The 24,241-nt window shown below is 40.6% G+C and overlaps 1 protein-coding gene across 3 annotated transcripts in view; it reads right to left on the bottom strand.

The window, feature by feature from the left end:
• Positions 1–291: 291 nt before the first annotated feature.
• KAT6A (lysine acetyltransferase 6A) overlaps positions 292–24,241 on the bottom strand; it is a 110,377-nt gene continuing 86,427 nt past the window's right edge. For 2 of the 3 annotated variants that reach the window (XM_029226246.1, XM_029226247.1), the window contains exons 10-17: positions 19,497–19,638; positions 17,843–18,004; positions 16,736–16,829; positions 13,978–14,209; positions 13,034–13,283; positions 11,003–11,620; positions 7,773–8,085; positions 292–5,686 (exon numbers count right to left, since the gene is read on the bottom strand). In XM_029226246.1, coding sequence (XP_029082079.1) covers positions 3,012–5,686; positions 7,773–8,085; positions 11,003–11,620; positions 13,034–13,283; positions 13,978–14,209; positions 16,736–16,829; positions 17,843–18,004; positions 19,497–19,638 — 4,486 coding nt within the window. In that variant the 3' untranslated portion in view covers positions 292–3,011. The remainder of the gene's footprint in view (positions 5,687–7,772; positions 8,086–11,002; positions 11,621–13,033; positions 13,284–13,977; positions 14,210–16,735; positions 16,830–17,842; positions 18,005–19,496; positions 19,639–24,241) is intronic. The other variant, XM_029226248.1, reaches the window with a different exon arrangement.

Raw genomic sequence — 24,241 nt, 5'->3', positions numbered from 1 at the left:
ATTTCCTTTTTTGGTTGGAGGAATTACAATCTCTTTAGAAGGTTTTCAAATGGGTTTCCCTAAAAAATCCAAAGTGAGGTTATACCATTTTCTTTGGAAAAGGGAAAACCATCTATATTCTTGGCACTGAAACACATTATGAGTGAAAATTGAAATTTCAAAGGTCATAAACTTATACTTGCTACATAAAGAAGAACATGAAAAGGCTTATATTTCTAAGTCTCTGTGTGTAGAAAAAGAATCAGAGAATTTGAAACACTTGGGAGAAAAATTCCACATGCAAGACAGACATCCAAAATGGCTCAACATAATTTATTTTTTTTTATGTTAAAATGTACAGAGTTCTTTTGAAAGTACTTGCTAGAAAGGGGAAAAAAAAGTGATATTACATACAGGAGAGGAAGGAGACCAGCTGGCCCAGGAGCGCGTGACATGGAGAAGTACAAAGGCATCTAGGCACCCCTTCCCCTTAGCTTACGAGTCACCATGAACAAAGTACAAAGAGGTTACAAAACAGGAAAAGCAAATATAAACAGACAGGAATAGACTTAGCTTCATTTGTACATGCGGCTTTTAGAGGCATCTGGAGCTCTATTCACACACTCTAGAGATCTCTTTAAAGAGAATTTTTATCTTTCTTAAAATAGTTTTTAATATTCTACAACAAAGATAAAAAATTTTAAAGATGGAATGAAATGAAAAAGCTTTTATTTTAAAAGGCATCAAAGTCACTAACAGTGAGTTTTTAAATTTTTTTTTAGAAGATTACCCAAGTTATCTTGCTAAAAATACATTTTTTTAAACAGAAGTGAAAAAATGACAGGTACCAATATTACTGTGTTGGATAATTTCTTTTATAATATAGAAAAGAACATTTTCTCTACAATAGTTCTAAAGTCACAAAAAGGCTTGTGGAAAAGGGAGCTGCCTGACTGAAATTTTTTTTTTTTTTTAAAGAAACAAACCCAAACACAACCGCAAACCAACAGAAACTGAATTCACGGCCCTCATTTCAACAGCTTCTCCTTCTGCCTTGACCCACCCTCCTCCCAATACACCTCCCTCCCTCCCGACCCACCCCGTCCCCACCCCAACCAGGAAGCAATGACAGCGCCGAAGAGTAGGCAGAGGGCAGCACAGTGCACGTTCTACACAGAGGACTGGGAACTGGAACAGTATATACAGAGAAACTGGGTCCTACACAGCCTTGCACATGCTCAGAATCGATAGCGGTAAGATGTGGAATTCTGCCTTTTTCTACCTAACACGTTTAATTGAGAAAGTCAATTAAAGTGTATAAAAAAACCCAACAAACCTGTGCATTTGAAAAAATTTAATGCCTAATTTGTACTTCAAAAATTTATCTATATAAAATGTACAAATAAAGGAGAGAATTTAATGCTTACAGATATTTCTTTAAGCAGTACTTCCCCCTTTTGGATATTTGACTGCACATACCAAGTGGTATAATAGTCTCCATCTTCTAATGATGGAACGTATATATGTATATATATATATATACATATACATATATATATATATATTTTTTTACCTATCCCTGGAGCAAGTAACAAGAAGAGAATGGGCGAACTGGCTGCACAAGAGAAAAGAGAATGAAGCTGGGAGCAACACAGGAGCCTGCTGAAACCCTGCTGTCCAGATTTGCCCTACTATGCTGGTGGTTGGTTTAATCCCTCTTCTCTTCAGCCACTCACAGGAGAGGGGCTGGCGCACTCTGATTCACAGGGGAGGAACTCAGGATCTCAAAAGACAAAGGAAAACTAGAGGTATGTATCACTGAAGTAGCTATAAAACTCACATCACGATCTCCCTCACGGCACACATTCTGCATCATCTCTTCCAACACAAAGTAAACAGTGTCAAAGGTTAGTCAGGTATTTCTCAAATCACTGACATGTACAGTCATCCACCAACCCTTTACGTGAGAATGTAAGAGGCTAATCACTGGGGACTGCTGTTTGAGTTTAACCGGAGTCAAAGGCTCAAGAATCAAGACCCTTGGCATCTCAAAGTACATACTAAAAACAAGAGGCTGCGTGGAATATGTGCGTATGGCTGATTCACCAGGTGGTAAAAAACAAGAGGTTAGCTGCCTCTTTTTGATTGTTAATTGACCATCTATTCCTCCAAGGCTGGATTAGGACTGCAAACAGCTTTCCTCTGAGATTCCGCTGTTAACTGAGACTTACCGTATTTTTGTGTCTCTGAGTGCTGAGTGGGAGTAGTTTAAAAAAAATTATATTACACTTGATTGAAGAAAAACAAACATTTCAATGAAGTTCACTTATAGAAACATTCTTGGGGAAAGGTTTCAAGAGGTGTGTGTGTGTGTGTGTGTGTGTGTGTGTGTGTGTGTGTGTGTAGGGAGTGGAGGGGATTTTAAGAGGAGAAGCATTTTCCTGCCTCACTTTATTAATAATAATAATAATATTAACAATAATAATAAGTTTAAGGAGCTTGGGTTGTTCTCCATGTCCCCGTCCGAGTCTCCCATAAGTGCCTCCTGCTGGAATGAAGTAGGGAATGAAAGGCTGGGTGTGGAGGAAAGGGTCTGGCTAACCCTCGAGATGTATATATAACATTTAAAAATGACAACATTGGGAGCTGCAAACACTGAGGGGAAACATACATCTTAAAATAAAATAGATAATTCACTCTTACACAAAGTCTGTCCATGTGGTGTGTAAAGAAAGTAAGGCTCTTTTTAATTATGAAAAGATTTTTGTGCATGTTTCCCCATCCCCAAATCCATTTTTAGATGAGTTCTATTGTAAAATGTTCAAGATTGTGAAGAAAACCAAAACCCAGAACAAAATGAACCCCCCAAAAAAGACCAGGTTTTCTAAAAAATAAAATAAACCAAAGAAAAATTCCTCTAAATCTACAGCAATATTTTAACTGGAAAAAAGGTCCATTTTTCTCTGGTTTGTCAGTATAAAAGGTTCCTTTATTTATATATATTTAAGTTTTTAACTGCAAGTTCGTCTTGCTCATCTTCTCATGTAAGGTCCGTTGAGTGACTGCTTGGGCACGCCAGCAGCGTTCATGTAGCTGTGATGGGAGGGGCCCGTGTACATCATGTTTCCATGAGGGTTTGGCTGCATAGGCTGCTGGGTATAGGCCTGGCTCCCCATCATCCCCATCTGCATCTGCATAGGATACTGTGCTGTCTGGTTCATGTAGGCAGGGTTACTATGGTAACTGCTGTTCATCATGGGCTGCGTCATCCGATAGCTGTTCATGGCGTTCAAGGTGTTCATATTCATGGAATTGACATTATAGGCTGGGGTTGGCATCAAATTAACCCCCATGTTCATGCCACGCTGAACAGCCAACGCACGAGGGCCAGCCTGCATGGCGACCGCAGGTGGGCTGCGGCCATACAGCTGCTGCTGGTGAGCTGCCGCGGAGGGCAGGGGCGCGGACTTGGAGCGGATGGAGATGTGCCCCTTGACTGGCATCTGCCCTTGCAGCCTCTGAGTGTGGGGAATGCCAATGTTGGTGGCAGACATGTTGCACTGCAGCAGAGGGGACGTGAGGTTCATGGTAGTGGAGGCCAAGTTCGGGGGCGGCGTCATGGTGGCTTGTGCTTGAGGGGTCCCAGCCAAGGGGTGCGACGGAGCCAGCTGAGGCAGTCCCGTGTTGGACAGAGAAACACTGGTTGCATAGGAAGTCACAGCAGGAGAATGGCTATAAGGCATGGCATGAGGGTCCATAATGGTGTTGGTCAGCTGCTGCAACTTGGCTAGACTGAAGGTGGCTGACGGCTGGGAGTAGCTGCCGGCCCCGAAGTCCCCAGGGATCCTCTCGTAGATGCTGATGTTCCCCGTGCTTCCAGATTCTGGGATCTCCATGATCATGGGCGCTGGGGTGAAACTGCTGTTCATGCTGCACTGGGACAGCGGGGGCTGCTGCTGCTGCGGGGGCGGGGCCGGGGGCTGGGGCTGAGGGGGCGGTGGCGGCGGCTGTGGGGCCGGCGGCGGCGGCGGGGGCGGTGGGGCCGGCGGCGGGGCGGGCGGCGCTTGCGGGGGCGGCTGAGGCGGCGGTGGCTGCTGGGTGCTGGGAGGCCGCTCCACTGCGCAGCTCTGAGGGGACTTGATGCTGCAGGTGGCGGCGGCGGGCGGGACGCTGCTCTGCGGCATCAGGCTGCAGCTGCCGCCCACGCCAGCCATCTGCTGGGTGACCACGCAGCTGTTCTGGGTGAGGCTGCTGGAGGACGACAGGCCGCCGTAGGAGCAGCTGCTCTGGGAGGAGCTGTTCCCGCAGATGCTGCCGCCCATAGTAGAGTCGTAACTGCTGGGGTTCTCATAATTCTCCGTGGTGCTCTCGATGCTGCCCAGGTCGCTGAAGCCGCTGTCCACCACCTGCTGGGAGTGGTCCGATACGGAAGGCACATCCATCATGGGGCTGGTCTCCATGTTCTGCATAGACGGCGCGGACAGGGATCCTTGCTCCGGGCTGATCTGGGTGTAGCCCCCTTCGAGGGCAGGCACGCTGGGACTGCCGACCGAGCGCACCGACTGGCTGGGGTGGGACTGGACAGAAGACAGCGGGCTGTTGTGCTCCGAGGCGTGGCAGTCCTCCACCAGGGGCAGCTGCGGGTCCTCGTCGGCCTGGGTGTAGCTCTGCAGGGTCTGACAGGCCGCCAGGGTTTCCTCGCAGTCCTGGTAGGCGCCCTCATGCTCGCTGCTCTCCTCCTGAGTCAAAGACTGCACGGCCTGCACGGTTTCCAGATCCAGGTCACTGTGAGGGATCTCCGCCTCCTCTTTCAGCTGCAGCAGCTCTTCTTTAGAGTGGGAGTCCTCCTCGTGGTCGTCCTCAGAGCCTGGCATGTGCTCCGAGACCACGGATGCTTCGTGGGAAGTCTGCTCCTCTTCGGAATCCGGCTCTGTCTCCTCCTTGTCTTTTGCGTGCTCCCGACTGCTGTGCACATCAGGATCTAAAAAAGACTCCTGGCCACCGTGCGCCTCCTGGGCGTCGCCCCCAGCCGGCTGCTCCTCCGGCCCCTTCTTCCCCGTGGACTCCAGGTGGCCGTCGTCCTCATCATCCGCATCGCGGTCTTCGCTCTGCTGGGTCTCCGCAGCAGCGTCCTCCTCCTCCTCCTCCTCCTCCTCCTCCTCCTCCCGTGCACGCTGCGCCAGGTCCTGCGACCCCTCCTCCGACGGCGGCTGCCCCACAGGGGCGCGGGGCTCCTCCTCCTCCTCGCCCACCTCGGGCCCCTTGGCTCCGGTCTCGGGGCTGCAACTGTCTGCCGGAGAGGCTGCCCTGACGTCACTGCTGGTGGTGTCCTCCTCCTCCTCCCCTTCCTCCCCCTCCTCCGCTTCCAGGGGCAGCTCCTCCCCTTCCTTCCTTTCCTCCCTCAAAGGCAAGTCTTCTCGTGGTCCAACAGCTTCCTGGTTCTCTTGAACTTGGAGTTCACGTCCAGGCTCAGGAAGGGGGACAACAGGCTCAACAACGCATTCTCGAGTACAAACGGCTGCCAGCTCCCGATTCAGCTTAAGTCCTGGCTTGCGACCAGGTCTTTTCTTCCAGTGGACTGGTTTGCGGCTCTTGCCCTTGGGCCATCCCTTCTTCTTTTTCATGGGCGTGGACGTATCTGGCTCAAGTGGAGAATCCTTCACATCACATTTTCTCAAAAGAGATACTGGCTTTAGGATAGGAGTGTCTGCACAGGAGGGATAAAAAATAAAAACAGATTACAGGGTCTTGTATTTTTTAGTGCCTCTTTCTGAGACCACATGTACAACAGAAATGATTTTAATAATCATCCTGAACTCCTATCTTCACTTTCAAGTTAAGGATCTAAAGGAGACACCCATTCCGTGATATCCTCTAAAGTCACACAGTGAACCGGCAGAACAACGAGAGGATCCTGGCCCACCCACTAGGTTCAAGTTTATCATCACCAACTGCATGGCTTTGGAGAGTTACTCTTAATATTCAGTTTCACCATCTTTAAAATGGAAATAAGCTTTATAAGGATGCAAATACTAAATAGTTCCTACAGCTACTTTAGACAAGCTGTCTTTATTGTGTAAATTACACATCCGCTCATTTCTCCTTCTTTCCCCCCACCCCTGTTTGCAATTTATATTATTGCTCTGGTTTTCTTAGTTTCTACAAAATCACTACTTCAGGTAATATCAAGCCAATTACTCCAGGCCATGTTTGAGCAACCCTGCACCAACAGTTCCCAGCCAATGTTGTGTTTGTATAGGAAGAGCTGCAAGGCATGTAGTCCCGGACAAACACTGACCTGAAGCAAAAGTTAATGTACCAATGACAATGGTTTATTAGAAATAAATTTGATTATTAGCATTATTTTCTCCCCATTGATTTCTTCTATTTCTAAAAACTATAAATATGCACAGCATAAAATTTACCATTTTAACATTTTTAGGTGTACAGTTTGGTGTGGTATTAAGTACATCCACATTTCCCATTAATTTTTAAAGAGAAGACCAGCAAATCCTATTTTTTAATAGGATTGAGGGGGAGGGGCACTGGTGGGACTGAAAAGGTAGTTAGCAGTAACAACCTGAAAATAAACAAAGGAAATGTCTACATTAGAGAAAAATTTGTCCAACAGGAACTTATAGGATACTATTTTAATCTATGATGATCCAAGATAGAATTTTACTAAAGTGCCACAATGTTTTACAAAAGAAATTTTTAGCTTCCTAGTTATACATCTCAAAATATAACATAATAAAATTCTGGAAAATCATGCACGATAAAGCAAAAAACTTAGTCATTACTATATTAAAAGTATTTATTATACAAAACTATGAGACTTTAGAAAATGCAAGTTGTCTACTAGATTTGAAATTGAGTGAATTTATTTTTAAAAGGAGAATAAAAGCCCAACTGGTTAGTACATAAAAGCTATAGGCTTATGTACCAAGCATGGACAACAAGATTCCTACAAATTCGCCCAGCAAAGCAAAGCAGCTCAATCTGACCCCAGCAAGGCAAGCCCTGCAGACGGCAGCAGCACGACACATGGGCAGAAACTTTAGGCTAGACATGAACAGCTAGTTTGGGACCCAAGTCATATATAAGCCCATTTTTTTCATCTCTAAAAAGGAAATGACAACAAGTCTAATCAGTGGATTTTTAGCTATGCCATAAAATTTAACTTATTTTGAGGTACTGTTACCATTTTTATCAGAAATTTAACTACTTGTTGAGTAAGACATATTAGAGATATGATTCAGGAACAGATTTGAAGCAAGTCCAATTTACATGAATCTGACCTTATTTGAGAACCACTTCTAAGCACTTAGTCATTGAACAATATTTACTGAGTGCCTATTTTAAGCACTCAGCATACACAATTAGCAAAACAGGCCAGGTCTATAGACCGCACATTCCATTAAAGGGTTATTAATTAAATATCTTCCTGATGCTAAGTCTAAAATACCCATTGACTAAAGATTCAGATAATGGCCGAGAAAGGAGCAGGCAAAAGAACAATTTCCTAACAGCAAGGTACTTTCTGCAGAGGCAAAAATAGGTCTTGAGTTGAAGGGGGAACTACGAAAAAGCACTTTTATAAAAGGACAGAAAACTAAGCGAGACAATGAGGATGAGTACACTTGATACCACTCTTCAGAGGCTGCAAGTCATTCTGCACTTGCCCAGTGGGTCGTGTCTGCCTCTCAGCCCTCTCTGTTGGAGGTTTGCCACTATCACTGCTGTATCTTTCACAACAAGAAAACCACAGTAAGCAACAGCTCTGCGAAGCATACCGTCAGCATCATCTGAATCTTCGTCTTCGTCTCTGTCTTTAGACTTCCTCTTAGAAGCAGGTCGACACCTGAGAACGTCCTGCGAGGACAAGTGACGGAAGTACCCTTGAGAGAAGAGCTCATTCTCATCCTCTTCCTCTTCCTCCTGGTCAATCTCAAACGTGGGTTCTAATCTTGGCATCGGCCTCTCGGAGTCAGAGTCTTCAAAAGGCTCGTCTAAGACCTCCGTGGTCTCAGAAATGGTTTCTGTGACCACACTGCTATTGTGGTGTTTGCGCTTTCGGACTCGCCTTCTTCGGTGAAGAATTGGTTTCTATTTAAAAGAGAAAGGAGCATTTTATTTACAGTAATGAATGCTATCATTTCCATTAGTAACATGATTAATAGTTTTTAAACCTGCTAGAATTAGCACATACAAAATGAATAGGCCGTTTGCCAAAAGACATTTTGAATATTATTTCAAAATACTATAGTAAAAGATAAAAAATACTATAGTAAGATACTATACATACATAAAGTGTCACAGATACAAAGTATCACTGAATACAACTTTGTAAAAGAATAGACAGGCATGCCTAGAGAGTAGATATTAACATTCCCTTACTAAAACAGTTCAGTTAAATTTAGCACCCTAGGGAAGCTGACTATTTCAGAAATGACACAGTGCTAGTCCCTTAACTTCTCTTTTCCTCAAAAGAAAAAAAGAAATAAAACACTCTTCGTCTCACAGCTCCACTGTGCAGGTCAGCAGAACCATCAGGAAGGCTGTACACCATTTTCATAGGCTATCCACAAAGAGTTACAGTGGAGCCTGGGAATGGGTTCAGGTCTCCTTGGTGTCCATGAGCATTCAGAAGTAAAATAACTCTGTTACTGGGACCTGGTACATTAGGCACAATTTTGTACTAGGGTTGATCTAACACCTTGAATCACATGAAAGATATCACAAAATAATACTGTATCACCAAAACTGATCTAATTCAATCCCCTCATTCTAGAGAGGCCAGAGAATTTACAGAACTTGCTTTAAGGTCATATCCAGTCAGTAGAGAAATGGCTGTAAAACAGTTTCTGACTCCTAGTCAAGTGAATCTCTTCAAAAACTTCAAAAGTATCCTGTACATGATCTCACTGCCTGTTATAATATTCTCTTTTTACACAGGCAAATAGCACAATTTTATTTTATAAAAAGGCAATATAAGCCTAGGATGGCAAAGATATATTCTTCATGGTCACGTAACGAACAGCAGGTTAATCATTTTTTCTTCACTTCAAATTTACTAGTTTTCTAGTTGAGAACACAATTTTCAAACTAGGTTAAACATGGACTTGCTCTGAGGAGAAATGGCTGTTCCTAGGACTGGGGCATGAAATACACAAGATGAACCTGGAACATTTTGTAGAACCAGAATGTAACGAAGTGCTGAAAACAAAACAAACCAAAAACACTTCACAATGTTGAGGGTATGTATGTTGAAGAGACACAGGAGCAAAACTGAAAGAGTTCCTCATGGCCAAGGCTGGAACAATTTGAGCAACAAATTAGTAAGATGGTAGAACTGCATTATAACTTGAAGTATAAAGTAAATATCTATGAGTCCATACTGATATAAATAAATGCTTGAATCAAGAAATAGATGGGGAAAAATGGATAAATCCCCCAAACAGAATTCCAAATAATTAACACCATATTCTGCTCTTAGGGAGTAGAGCATAACTCCCTGTATCTTAAGTGTGGGCTGTAGGCAGTAACTTCCTTCCAAAGAATACAGTATGGAAAAGAGTTTGAAAAAAGGAGTAACTTTACAGTAGAGAAACCTGACAAACCTGATACCTGGAGCCAGGCGACCGGGGTTAATGTGAACGTGAACAGTGAGAAGTCACACTGACAGCAAATACCCTTGTATTTGGTAATCGGTACGGACTGACGGCAGATACCCTTATATGATGTGATGAGAATGGCACTTTACCTCTGGGGCCTTCTTCCCCAAAGCCCATCACCCCATTTTACTATCATAAGGGGCGTTCTACAAAATCTAGCCAGTACTCCTCAAACCTGGCAAGGCCTTCAAAAACAAGTAGTCTGAGAAACTGTCAACAACAAGAAGGGGGCCTAAAGAGACATGATGACTAAACGTAAGGTGGTGCGCTGGGGCAGGAGAGGACATTAGGGAAAACAGAGGAAAGCTGAATGAAGTATGGACTCTAGCTAAAAATGCATCAGTACTGGTTCACTGTGACAAATGTACCATACACCAAGGTAAAAGGTTAATAATAGGGGAAACTGGGGAATATAGGAACTCTTTGTACTTTCTTTGCAATAAATTTGTAAATCTAAAACTCTTCTAAAATGGAAAGCTCATTCTTTAATAAACAGCCCTATCTTCTTTTTTTTTTTTAAGGTTCTGCTAAGGAAAAGAATGATTTTATTGTTCTGGATGAAAGCTGTCACCTCACTAGCACAGAATGGCTCATCCAGAGCTGACACACTTCAGTCTGGCTGGTCTGCAGCAATGTTTGAAGTTCACCCCATAGCCTGGGAGATTTCTGGTATACAGATTAACAGAATTCATTGTCATCATCACACAGCGTTTACTAACAATCTGGCTATCATTCAACCTCTGCAAGATGATGAAATATAGTTTAGAAAATATTTTTAAAACAAAGTTAAGTCAAACCACTGGAGGGTTGGAGAGGAGAGTGAGAAGGGAGGACAGAGGACAGGAGAGACAGTACCACCAGGGGTGAGAAGAATGGCTTCACTCCGAGCATCGCAATGCAGGGCACCGTTACGCCCACTTTCCATCGAACTGTGTAGTGGTTTCCTCTCCTTTTCTAATAGAAACATTTCTAATCTGTACGTTTTGTTTGTTTGTGTTTGGCCACACTATGTGGCATGCGGGATCTTAGTTCCCCAACCATGGATCAAACCCGTGCCCCCTGCAGTGGAAGCGCAGCGTCTTAACCACTGGACCACCAGGGAAGTCCCTGTATGTTTTTTTTAAATCCCTGAAAAGTCATACTTTGAAATCAAACTAGCAAGCTGAAAACAGTCTGTCAGCCCTTAAATAAGTTTATGACTTCTAAGTGAACTCCCACGAACCAAAGAAGTCATGTGCACGTTTCAAATGCTCACTGGGAACATCACATGCTGCAACATACTGAGGCTTGAAGCTGAAAGGCTAACACACTATGGGTTAACTCCAGGACAGCACAGAGACGGACCCCACCTTCCGCTTCAGCGTGGGCTTGGTGAGGACCGGGGGCGAGCTGGACCGCGGGCTCTCGGGCTCCCCCTCCTCCTCGCTGCTCTCGCTGCAGCCCCGCAGGAGGGCCCTGTCCCCATCGCTGTAGCGACTTTCACTGTAGCGACGGGGCAGCCTGTCATGGCTTTCTGGCAGCCCACACTTCAGAGGCTCGGGGCTTTTCTTGAGCGGTCCTCGCCAGAGCTCGAGCCCCTCACTCGGTCTTCTTTTGGGACCATCTGGCTTCGCGTCCTGGCTCGGCTGCTCCTGCGAGGCTGCCGACTGCTCCTGGCCTTCCGTGTACTCTTCTTGGCAGGTTTCTGATTTTTCCTCACAGTCTCCATACTGCTCCGGAGGAGCTGATGTCTCTTCCAAAAGCAGTTTTGAATCCTCATCACCAAAGCGCTCCTGGGCTTTTCTGTTCTTCCTCCTCCAGCGGCCTCTCCGAGATGGCTGATTATTGGCAGGAAGACTGTCACGGGGAAGCACCTGCTTGTTCAAACGCGTAGAACTGGCTGGTGCTGTAACTTCTGGTTTCTTTTCACTTTCTACTGAAGAATAAGAATCTTGTTCTTTTTTCTCACGAGATGCAGACTTCCCCACCTGATGTTAGAAAATAAAACCATGCTGGTTAATTTTCAGTCTTATTTGGTTGTATCTCCTATTCTGACCTTTTAAATACTGAGATAAAAAAAGAAAACAGAGCTTTAAAGAGAAAGTTATTATTTAATGGCTAACAAATATCTCTTACGTGTTAGGGACTGTTTTAAATACTATATGGGTATAATTCACACCAATTACATGAAGTATTATTATTATTATATCCCCATTTTACAAATGACGTTAACTGAGGCACAAAAGAATGTAAGTAACTTGCCCCAGGTCATGGAATGGCAAATGAAGAAGCTGGGATATAAACCCAGACAGTCTGACCCAAGAGTCAGCGCTCTTAACTGCTATACAATACCATATTCAATAAACAAAGTGAATATTATTATTCTTATAATCTGGTAAATGTTAAATGAGATAGTTTATGAAATTTCTCAGAAACAAATTTATAAACAGAGGAGACGGACTCTGAGGCATGGGCAAGAGAAAGAGGATGCTCAAAAAATGAAAGAAAATTTCTGTAATTATTTTGACTTATTTTATTCTGAATATTTTATTTTATTTTGAAAATTACACTAAACAGGGGTATGAAACTTTATGTTTATCAAAGGAGGACACAGATTTTTAAAGGATGAAAAGCACTGCTTTAAAAAAAAAGAACAGGGGCTTCCCTGGTGGCGCAGTGGTTGAGAGTCCGCCTGCCGATGCAGGGGACACGGGTTCATGCCCCGGTCTGGGAAGATCTCACATGCCGCGGAGCGGCTGGGCCCGTGAGCCACGGCCGCTGAACCTGCGCGTCTGGAGCCTGTGCTCTGCAACGGGAGGGGCCACAACAGTGAGAGGCCCGCGTACCGCGAAAAAAAAATTAAATTAAATTAAAAATAAATAAATAAATAAGAAAAGAACAGAGACAAGTACACATCACATAAAGAAAAATACTGAAAATGATGTAATGGAGTACAGTCCCTCATTAACCTTTTAATGGCTAGAGACACTGAACTATTTGGTGCTCTATTAGAAAACATGCATCTGTTTATTTCCTTAATGTTTTAAGGAAAATGTATCTTCATTTTATTTTAAACAACGGTCAGATTTAGATTCAATTCAGATTCCTCAATTCCTATACAGCTTCAAATTTAGCTGCTTATTGGCACTGTGATAAGAAATATTTACTCATAAGTAACATAACAAATTTGAAGGTTTCCTAATGATACAAGGCTTAAAAATATAGAAAGAAGTAAACAAAACCCAGTCTTCCTGAAATTTCTATCACTGAAATAAACTCAGAAATTCTAATGTGAATTTATGGTGTTGGTTTAAGATATCATTATAGGTACATCACAAACACTCATGAAAACCAAAATATGCTCTTGTATCATCAACAACAGGGACCATTCGTGCCCTTACACTCGGCTCTAATTCTCCTTCCTGGCTCTGAGGCTCTTCCTGTTCTCCCTCCTCCTCCTCCTCCTCCTCCTCCTCCTCTTCCTCCTCCTCCTCTTCCTCCTCCTCTTCCTCCTCCTCCGAGACGACTGAATTGGAGACTATGACAGGAGTCCAGCGCAAACACTCTGGATCTACATCCACAGGCCGCAGATTCAGCTGAAGCTTTGCCATGTGATCTTGGATCAGTTTTTCCCGGCGGATAATCACAAATCTGAAACCAGAGAAAAGTTTATAGCAATCAACGACGCACAAGGAGTACCAAACAATGAATATGGAGCTACACCCTCAGAAAGCCCTGGAGATAAAAATGCTTCATAAAAAGCCTCCCTGGGAAGGCACCACCACTGAGATGGCTCAGAATATGAACTGGACAAACACTTCACACTCAACTAGAGTGAGGGATGAGGTTGTTTCAGCCACTTCCCATTCTCACATTTCCCACCTCTGAAACTTCTGCTACTCTCCTGTACTCTTTTACTCTCCATCTTTCTAGCCCAAATGCCTCCTTTCTTTGTGACCTTTTCTCAACCACACTAGAAAAGGGTAAGCTGTCTTTCCTTTGACCTGTATTTCTTTTGTCCCATTTGTATGGAAATTAATCAAGGGTGTATTTTATTTGACACTATTTCTACAGTTGTTACCTCTTGTATTGTGAAGGAGCTCCCAATAAATAAAATAAAAGATTCAGTAGCTTAGGTACAAAAGTTAAAAGGAAGACCAGAAAAAAAGTTGTAAAAAAAAATATGGTCAATAGTATAAAATACAGAAAGGAAAATGATGTCTCAGTATCACCAAGTACACCATTTGTATTAGTTTATGTCCTTTAATTGACAATTTGGCTGTCCGATCCAAAACCTTCTACCTAATTATCTTTCAAAGGTTATACAAAGGGATGTGATACTCACTGGTCACTCCGGAAGTCCAGCATTCGCAGGTGGTGGAGTGTGGAAGTAATGTCTTGAGGGCAGATTCCAGTCAACTTACTTAACTTCTTAATGCTGATTTGCTTGTCGTTTTGGTGATAAAGGCACTCCAATATTACACTTTTCCAATAAGCCATGTAGGAAAGACGACCTAGATCGGATAACGGTTTCTCTGGAGACCCTGCTTGGCCTTCACGCTTTGATAACAAATAACCTAAAGAAACCCCCAAATCACAAATATGTCAGAGAGCCTAAAAGAGGGCAGTTTACAAAAATAACAAGCCCCTCTTCCACAATCAATCCAAGTATCATACGCTATAATTTCAAAGGTAAATTCCTTCAAGAAAAAGAACAAAATTACAAAATCACTTGAAAACAAATTTGCAGGAAGATTACATAATTTGTACACACCGAACATGAAGTTAGCATTACTTTGTCTATAGTTAATATAAATCACACTTTTAGAATATTCAAACTGTTAAAAATCAGGACTTCACATTAATAGGCAAGAATGCTTTTTATTCAATGTACAAGGAGGGGAAACCACCCTTGCATGTTTTATTTAGACCACTAGATGGCAACAGATCTACACGAACTGCACAATACAAAAGAACGCCTTTAGTTTTTACATAACCCTATCTATGAAGACTGCAGTTCTTCTGTGAATGATTTAGATGACGATTTCTCACTTCAACCAAAGCTCTCCTCACAATTACCTATCACCCTAATTTCTGGTGAACAAGAATGTCAGTGTGCGAGTGTCACTGTGCGTGGTGGTATTACTTTGTCCTCTTGTCCAGTGCGTGAGTCTCAAGAACAGGAAAAGAAAGGCATAAATTCTAAGGGAAATCAGTCTAAGAATGGTAATGTGGGAAAATACATTACATTAAAATAATGTTTGATAATAAAAAATACTGTAATCATACAATTATTTGTATATCTCAAAAAAATGACTAATAAATGCATAATAAAATATTTTCCCCTAACTTTGCTACTTAATGGCATACATGTCCAATCATGAGTCCTATTTCAAAACAGTATACTGATATTAAAGGAAATAATCTGAGTTTTACCCTCTACTATTAGTCGGAAAAAAAACCACCAAGAAAATGTAAAAAATAACCAACGGCACGTATTTCCAATAAAGTACAGTCAGGAACACAGTCCAGGGCCAAGGAGAATAAGCTTCATTGGTCTGCATGAGAATTAATACAGTGATGTAATCAGCTGATATTTAGAAGAATTTCCCGTATCAAAATCCTCAGTTTAACCATTACTTCTTTAAATATTATTTAAATATTATTTATTTAAATATTATTCCTTTAAATATTATTTTTAGCCCAATTATCTGAGGGAAAATATGCCCTCGAATACCACTATTTTATAATCAGTATAAAATTTACCTCAAACATACATTTACTTTCTAAGCAAGATTATCAATGTATAAAACAAAATGCAGGGCTTCCCTGGTGGCGCAGTGGTTAAGAATCCGCCTGCCAATGCAGGGGACACAGGTTTGAGCCCTGGTCCGGGAAGATCCCACATGCCACAGAGCAACTAAGGCCATGTGCCACAACTACTGAGCCTGCGCTCTAGAGCCCGTGAGCCACAACTACTGAAGCCCACACGCCTAGAGCCCATGCTCCGCAAAAAGAGAAGCCACCGCAATGAGAAGCCCGCGCACCACAACAAAGAGTAGCCCCCGCTCACTGCAACTAGGAGAAAGCCTGCGTGCAGCATCGAAGACCCAACACAGCCAAAAATAAATAAATAAATTTATAAAAACAACAACAACAAATTGCAAGTTCCACAATAACCTTTTTTAAGAACTGTTAGCTTTCAATTTTAACTCAAATTTTTTACTGTATCATTTACTTCTAAAATTTTTAAAGGTGCATATTTTTAACCACGAGGTAGATAGAGCCTGTAACTAAAAAAACGATGCACACACACATTTTCTCAGATAACTGGGTAATCAAAAGAGGGCAGGTGCTGCACTTCTTTATTAGTACTAATTTAAGTAGTTTTACAGTGTTTTTAATATTGTTGTGAGAATTAACTGCATAAAACAGAACTAAGTTCTGTTGTAAATTAATAACTGCAAATTAAAACTATTTGCTATAGATCACACAGAAGCTCATATCCAATATTAGCTATTTTGGAAATATTCACATGCAACCAAAAGAAAAAAAATGTTCATGGCCTTAGGCTTTAAAGTTCCACTCAGCAGGGCTTCCCTGGTGGCACAGTGGTTGAGAATCTGCCTGCTAATGCAGGGGACACGGGTTCGAGCCCTGGTCTGGGAAGATCCCACATGCCGCGGAGCAACTAGGCCCATGAGCCACAACTACTGAGCCTGTGCGTCTGGAGCCTGTGCTCCACAACAAGAGAGGCCACGACAGTGAGAGGCCCGCGCACCATGATGAAGAGTGGCCCCCACTTGCCACAACTAGGGAAAGCCCTTGCACAGAAACGAAGACCCAACACAGCCAAAAATAAATTAATTAATTAAAGTACCCTTAATTTTAAAGAATAAAAAAAAGTTCCACTCAGCAGTAGGACAAAAGATACAAGCACCCAATAAATCATCTGCAAATCTTTAAACACACACACACACACACACACACACACACACACTCTCTCTCTCTCTCTCTCTCTCTGTCTCTCTCTCTGTGTCTCTCTCTCTCTCTCTCTCCCCACAGGAAGAGACAATGAGCAATTATGTTACTATGATCCTTACTGAAATCGATGAGAAACCTGCCATAGCCCTTGCGTTGGTACTGGGGAAGAATCATTATACAGGAAACGTTGTACTTCTGTTGGCAGTGCTTTTCCTGGTGGAGAAAACAAAAGCCAAGTTTTTGGCTGGTAAGACTAAACACTGATGTTAATTTTTAAGAAACAGATACTAGTAGTCAAAACCACAGCCCTGGTCCTTTGGGAATAGCAATGCACATCAAGAAAAAAACACCCCTCTGGGAGGAGAAAGGACACGGTTAAGTCACTGCCATTACCCACAAAGCAACCATACCAGGAGAATAAAAATATAAAATGAAATGACGCCACCCAACACCATGTGCAACTCAAAAACAGTATGTCAATGCCTGAGGTGAGCAGAGGAATCCGAGTCCCAACGGATCTGCAAAGCTACAAATGGTGTCAGTGTGGCACCCTAGAAGTGGGATGATTCATCACCAAAGTTTCCTTTATTTCCCTTTTTGGTGCTACATAGGGTGGGAATAAATACACTTTTATAAATCAAGCAATATATTTAAAATTATATTTAACTACTGAAATAGCCTAATAACAGAACTAGGACTTTTCACTTAACTATCTTTATACACTTAGATTTTACCATGGGCCTGCTTAAATGAAAGTACATCTTTTACACTGTTTGACTACAAAAGAAACTATTTTTTCTCCCCAAGAGAATGAAAAATTGAAGGAGAGAAAATACCCTTTAATAAAAATGGCTTCCTAAAAATTCTTACTTCTATGCCTAAAATGCAAATTAGGAAGAGATTTAAAATGAGAAAGAACTCAGAGAGGTAATGACTCTGTTTATTTCATGAGCTCTATCTATCATCACCATGGGAGTAGAAATCATAGTAAAGCTTTCCCTCTGGGTAAGCAGCAGTTTATGTTCCCAGCAGAGTACAGTCTGTTGAACATTACTAGGCACCTGCTGGTAACAGGTAAGTTTCTCAATGTTCCTTCTGTTTCCCTTTCCAGAAAGCTAGATGGCACCCAGAGGTGCTGCATCCTGTAGTGTCTCCTAGTGAGAACCAACAAAGATTGTTTCAGATTTCCATATGAATTCAAAAAAAAATTAAGCTGATACACTTACTTTAGAAAAATAGCCAACAAGGTGGCAGCCCTTGACATCATTCTGGGTTAGTACATAAAAAAGAAATGGCTCCACGTCATAATAGAGTGTTTTGTGGTCAAGAAACAATTTTGCCAAGAGACACAGGTTCTGACAATAAATGGTACTCACATTCCCATCAACCTAGAGGAAAAACATAGACAAAATGGTCAGCAGGGTGTCTCTTTAGTTCTAGAATAACACACATCAGAAACAAGCACCTGTGAGTACCCACAGTCCAGCCTAAGAGGAGCTGGCAGCTATCAGAACAAAATGGACCTGGAAGCGGTCCCTTGAAACGGCAGAGTACAGCGCCTGCTATTTTAAAACAACCAAATATATAAAACACTGCACTTCAACAAAGCATGAAAAGTCTAGACAAGGAGGTGATGGCCAGTTTTAAAAACAGCACTTTTTGCTTTTATAACAAGATTGACTACAGGAATCCTTCAGATGGCAAGCTGATCTGATCTATTTTTTAAAGTATTTAATTCAACAAAAGATCTAAATGCAACCTCTTCTAAAATACATATAAGTAAAGCAAGGTAAAACTATAGTTTAATCTGTGCCAGCAGCTAAAAGCAATGTAATCTGACTGCCATGATGAGATTTCCCCCCAATAAAGCTACTCAAGGGATTGTTATCTATTGTCAGAAGCACCAAGCAGGTTCCCTAGGCAGCAACCTGGCAAGTGAGGTTATTTCTTGGACTCCGGTTGGCCAAGATCAGGAGGACTAGGCTACATGCTCCCAATACCCCTGTAATTCTTGGCACTGCTGAAGCCAGCTCTTTTATGAAAATGCCAACAATTGTCTATATCAGACCCAAAGACATTGACATTTCAAGACTGCAATTTCTTTAGCAATTTAAGTAATTTATTGTACACCACACCCTTTCCCTCCCCACGAGGTCAAGAGCTCCTCTATTCCTCACCTAAAATAAAGGCTTTGGGAAGATGAAGAAAGTGAGGGATGGAATAGTTCCTGACAATCTGAAATTCTATCATCATAGTAATTAACAGAACTGAGCACATGGCAGGTACTCAATTAATACTTGGCAATTAAACCACAGAACTGAGATCAAGAAATTAAAAACCACTACTAACAACACAGAATCACAGATGTAGCATAAGTCATACAACCATGATGCAGTCAGGAAATATATTAAGATTTATTCAATATACAGCTATTACACATACCTCTACACAATATTCCTTTAAATAGAGCAGTAGAAATCTTTTCATTTAAGTGTCATATTTCATAGATTCTAAGACACAATCTTACCACATCTAAACATAAGTAAAATCCGTTGGCATTTAATAATCAAATGGAGTTTGATCATAATTAGCAGTACCTTTACCTTCTCAGTGGTACATAAAATAAGATATATTACAACTGATGTCTTTGATTCAATGAAATACAGAATAGTTTATTCAGAGAACAAGCTTGTGAACTGGGTACCACTTAGATTGGCCTAATTCTGCTTCTCCCTCATACAGCTGAATTACTGACTCAACAGTGAATGAACAACAGTAAAATAACATTTCCAAAAAAAAATCAAGTTGTGCAATTAAAGTACAGGTGGCACTGTATTTGAAATGGGTAGGAAGACAACTACTAAACATCTTCTACTTTACCTCAAAGACAGAAATGTTATTCTTTCTATAAATCTCATTAGCAGGAGGATGGAACCAACCACATTTCTTCATGTGCTGCTGTAGAATAGTTCTACTTTTCATATATTTTAGACAGAATTCACAGAGATACAACTTAGGCAGCCTGTAAAAAATAATTACACAAATAAGAGGGCTTTATAAAAGACTTTAAACTTTCATCACTATTCTTTTTTGATTCTCATTACTACCCAGGTAAAAAGGTAAAGAATGTATCATTATCCCCATTAACCAAATGAAAAAAAGGAAAAACAAAAACTAAAGATAGAACTAAGTTGAATAACAGGATCCAACTAATTAACGGCAAGAAGGCAGGGGTGAGAATCAATTCACCCAATTCAGTGCTCTTCCTATTAGACTAATACTTTGCAGTCTTTTTAAGTTACCCACGGGAAAGATATGAAAATCTCACCTTCTCTACTCCTTGATAATCTCCAGTAAGTAAAAAGTAAAGTCTACCTTGAGAACACACCAATAAGTGAAGATTTTGTTACGCTATATATTCTTTCTTCCTTTATTTGATAATTCAGTCATTAATTTCAGAAAATGAACATTTATTGAATACTATCAGGCCCCTGTGCTAGGTACACTAGGTACAGAGTGCTGAGTAGGATGGACATATAGTAGGTATTATAAAAGCAGATTTTGTATATCTTTTTAAGTATAAAATTATAGTATGTTTTTTTCAAGTTAGGACATACTACACTACCTCCTTCCTTCCACCCCTGAAATTCTGGCTTCCTCTCTAGTTAAATATCACATTAAATCCTGCAACTCAAAAGTCTATTTTTCAAGGTGAAATAAAATTTCAATTTATTCATTCACATATTCTCTGTTATAGTCATATCATTTATATTTATTCAACAGTCTTGCTATTTTAGCCGTAGTTTAACAGGATTTCTTCCTTATAATGTCCCTTTTATGAGGAGCTAGGCAACAAAGTGATGAGATCAGTTCATAAAGTAACAGAAGGAACATAACCTAAACTAAAACCCAGTGGCTTTTATATGTATTTTAGTCTGAATTGAGAAGACCCCCAATGGCTCTCTATTATAAAATATACACCCCATGTATCCTCAGCACAGAAGCTTCCCTGCATCCTGAACTGTGTCCAAAACTGGTAAGCACGCCTCTTGGTAAGCTAAGATCTGATCCTACAATGAAAACTGCATATGTGAAAATACTGGATGATATGACAAAAAATATAATCCAAATAAAATACGTATCTTCCCTCATATAAATAAGTACTGAGGCTGAAGGAAATTTTTAAAAAACCTCATTAATTTAGTTGCCATCAGTTTAGATAGCTATGCTTTAAAAAGATTAACCTGGAATTAAAGAAAAAGTAGATTAATGTACAAAAATGTATACTTTGTTAACGTGTGAAGACCATAACTATTTTTTCAAGTTCTACTTTAGAAGCAGCTTTTGAAGCATATTTATCTGAAAACATCTAACATTCAACTAAAGCCTTTCCCAGGTGTATTATGGAACACTAGCTCTGTATACATTTAAGTGTTTCATGCTCAAGTAAAGTGGGAAAAGGCATGTGATTAATTTTTTCTTCTCCCTTGGGGATTCACAATGTGTATTAATTCCTTCTCTACAATCCCACATCTTATTTTTAAAACTGCCATTCAGCACACTAAAAGCTTCCATGGAACTGCTGTGGTATATAATATTTCTAAATGTCTACAATATGTAACACAAAAATAATGTCTAATATTAGTCAAACTCAAACAACCCGAAATTATATCATTAGTACAAAAATAAGCCATTCCAAAATAAAGTACTGAGTGAAACAAATAATGACTGACATTACAAATAAAAGCAGCAGGCGCCAAGAGCACAGAAAAGAAAGGCTTCCTAGGCCACTCTGCTTATTTCCTTTGCACGTTGCCTCAAACTACTCAGAGAAGAAACGACAGCAGGATAAATAGCTTTTTCCTTCTTTACCACCAAAACTAAAAAAAACTCAAAATGAAATGGCCCCAGTTGTATACTTCATCATCTAATGTGGGCACTAATGGTATTAACTGAGTCTCAAAGATGACCCACAACTGCCAGCCTGTCTTCCTGAATATCTTGGATTTTGAACGATTTCTTCTTCAAAGGAAGGTGGAAGAATGAGGTTCTCCCTATAAATGTACTTAATGGCATCCTCCTCCCTGCAACTACTCTACTACTTACCTATTCTTTACCTGTTCTAAATTCTCAATGGGCTATATCTAGAAAAGAGAAAAACTCTTTGAAAAGATACATGAACCTCAATGTTCATAGCAGCACTATTTACAATAGCCCAGACATGCAAGCAACCCAAGCGCACATCAACAGAAGATGTGGTACATATACACCCATATACATACAATGGAATATTACTCAGCCATGAAGAAGAACGAACTATTGTCATCTGCAGCAACATGCATGGACCTAGAGAATATCATACTAAGTGAAGTCAGACAGGGAAAGACAAACACTTTATGGTATCACTTATATGTGGAGGCTAAAAACGAATACAAATGAATCTACATACAAAACAGAAACAGATTCACAAACACAGAAAACAAACTTATGGTTACCGAAGGGGAAAGGGAGGGCGGAAGGGATAAATTAGGAGTATGGGATTAACAGATATAAACTATACATAAAATAGATAAGCAACAAGAATCTACTGTGTAGCACAGGGAACTATATTCATTATCTTGTAATAATCTATTGATATAATGGAAAATAATATATATCAAATTATTTATAATATATATAAATATATATAACAGAATCACTTTGCTGTACACCTGAAACTAATACAATATTGTAAACCAACTATACTTTAATAAAATAAATAAATAAATTCTCAACGACCAATTTTAACTTGTTACAACATGAAGACAGAGAAGAATCCTTGAGTATAGGTTCAGTGTGACAGCTAAATATTACAAATAAATATTTCCTACAAATGTGAATCTAAAAAACCTAAACAAAATTCTGAGCTTTTTGAAATAAGAAAGAAAGAGACAGAGAGATGGAGGGAGGGAGGGAAGGAAGAGAAGAGAGGAGGAGGGGGAAGGGAAGGGGGGAGAGGAGGGAGGAGAAGGGAAGAGAGAAAGAACCAGTGACTTTTCCAGGTTACAATAATGACAAATGCCAACTTCAAGCTGTTTACTTGGAATAGCAAGATGTATGGCATTTTATTGATTATTTTTTAAAAAACTTCACTGGGCCTTATTATGTGAAAACTAATAAAACAGAAGCAAGCATAATATGATCTAGTTTATTCTAAATCAGTTCCTGCTGAAAACATTTTTAAAGCCTCCTACTTATTTTTCTTTCTTTTTTTTTATTGAAGTATGGCTGATGAACAATAAGTCCCAGGTGTACAACATAGTGATTCACAATTTTTGAGTTATACTCCATTTATAGTTATTATTAAAATATTGGCTATGTTCCCTGTGCTGTAAAATATGTCATTTTAGCTTATTTATTTTATACATAGTAGTTTGCACCTCTTCATCTGCACCACTACCTTGCCCCTCCCCCTTCCCTCTCCCCACTGGTAACCACTAGTTTGTTCCCTGTGTCTGTGTGTCTATTTCTTTTTTGTTACATCCACTAGTTTATTTTTTAGATTCCACACATAAGTGATATCATATAGTATTTTTCTTTGTCTGACTTATTTACTAACCATAATACCCTCCAAGTCCATCCATGTTGCTGCAAATGGCATTATTTCGTTCCTTTTTATGGCTGAGTGGTATTCCTTTGTCATATGTACATATATACAGATACACACCACATACACAGATAAAGATGATGTTATATATACATAACATCTTCTTTATCCATTCATTTGTTGATGGACACTTAGGTTGCTTCTATGTCTTCGCTATTGTAAACAATGCTGCTATGAACACTGAGGTGCATATATCTTTTCCCTTTAATGTTTTTGTTTTCTTTGGATATATACCCAGAAGTGGAATTGTTGGATCATATGGTAGTTCTATTTTTAGTTTTTTGAGGAACCTCCATACTGTTCTGCACAGTAACTGCATCAATTTAAATTCCCACCAAGTGTACAATGGTTCTCTATTCTCCACATCCTCGCCAACATGTTATTTGTAGATTTTTTTTGATGACAGCCATTCTGACAGGCGTGAGGTAATATCTCATTGTGGTTTTAATTTGCATCTCTCTAATGATCAACAATGTTGAGCATCTTTTCACATGCCTGTTGGCCATCTGCATGTCTTCTTTGGAAAAATATCTATTCAGGTCTTCTGCCCATGTTTTAATCAGCTGGTTTTGGGGGTTTTTTTTGTTTGTTTGATGTTGAGTTGTATGAGCTGTTTATATATTTTGGATATTAACCTCTTATTGGTCATATCATTTGCAAGTATTTTCTCCCATTCAGTAGTAGGTTGTCTTTTCATTTTGTCAGTGGTTTCCTTTGCTGGGCAAAAGCTTTTAAGTTTAATTAGGTTCCATTTGTTTATTTTTGCTTTTGCTTCCTTTGCTTTAGGAGACTGATCCCCCCAAAAAACTGCTGCGATTTATGTCAAAGAGTGTTCCACCTATATTTTCTTCTAGAAGTTTTATGGTTTCAGGTCTTATCTTTAGGTCTTTAAACCATTTTGAGTTTACTTTTGTACCTGGTTTAAGAAAATTGTCTAATTTCATTCTGTTGCATGTAGCTGTCCAGTCATCCCACCATC

The sequence above is a fragment of the Monodon monoceros genome, unplaced genomic scaffold (genome assembly GCF_005190385.1).
Source record: "Monodon monoceros isolate NGI ecotype Baffin Bay Population unplaced genomic scaffold, NGI_Narwhal_1 Super_Scaffold_17, whole genome shotgun sequence".
NCBI lineage: Eukaryota > Metazoa > Chordata > Mammalia > Artiodactyla > Monodontidae > Monodon > Monodon monoceros.
The sequence above is the reverse complement of the archived record's forward strand: the minus strand, read 5'-3'. Positions and strand labels throughout refer to the sequence as shown.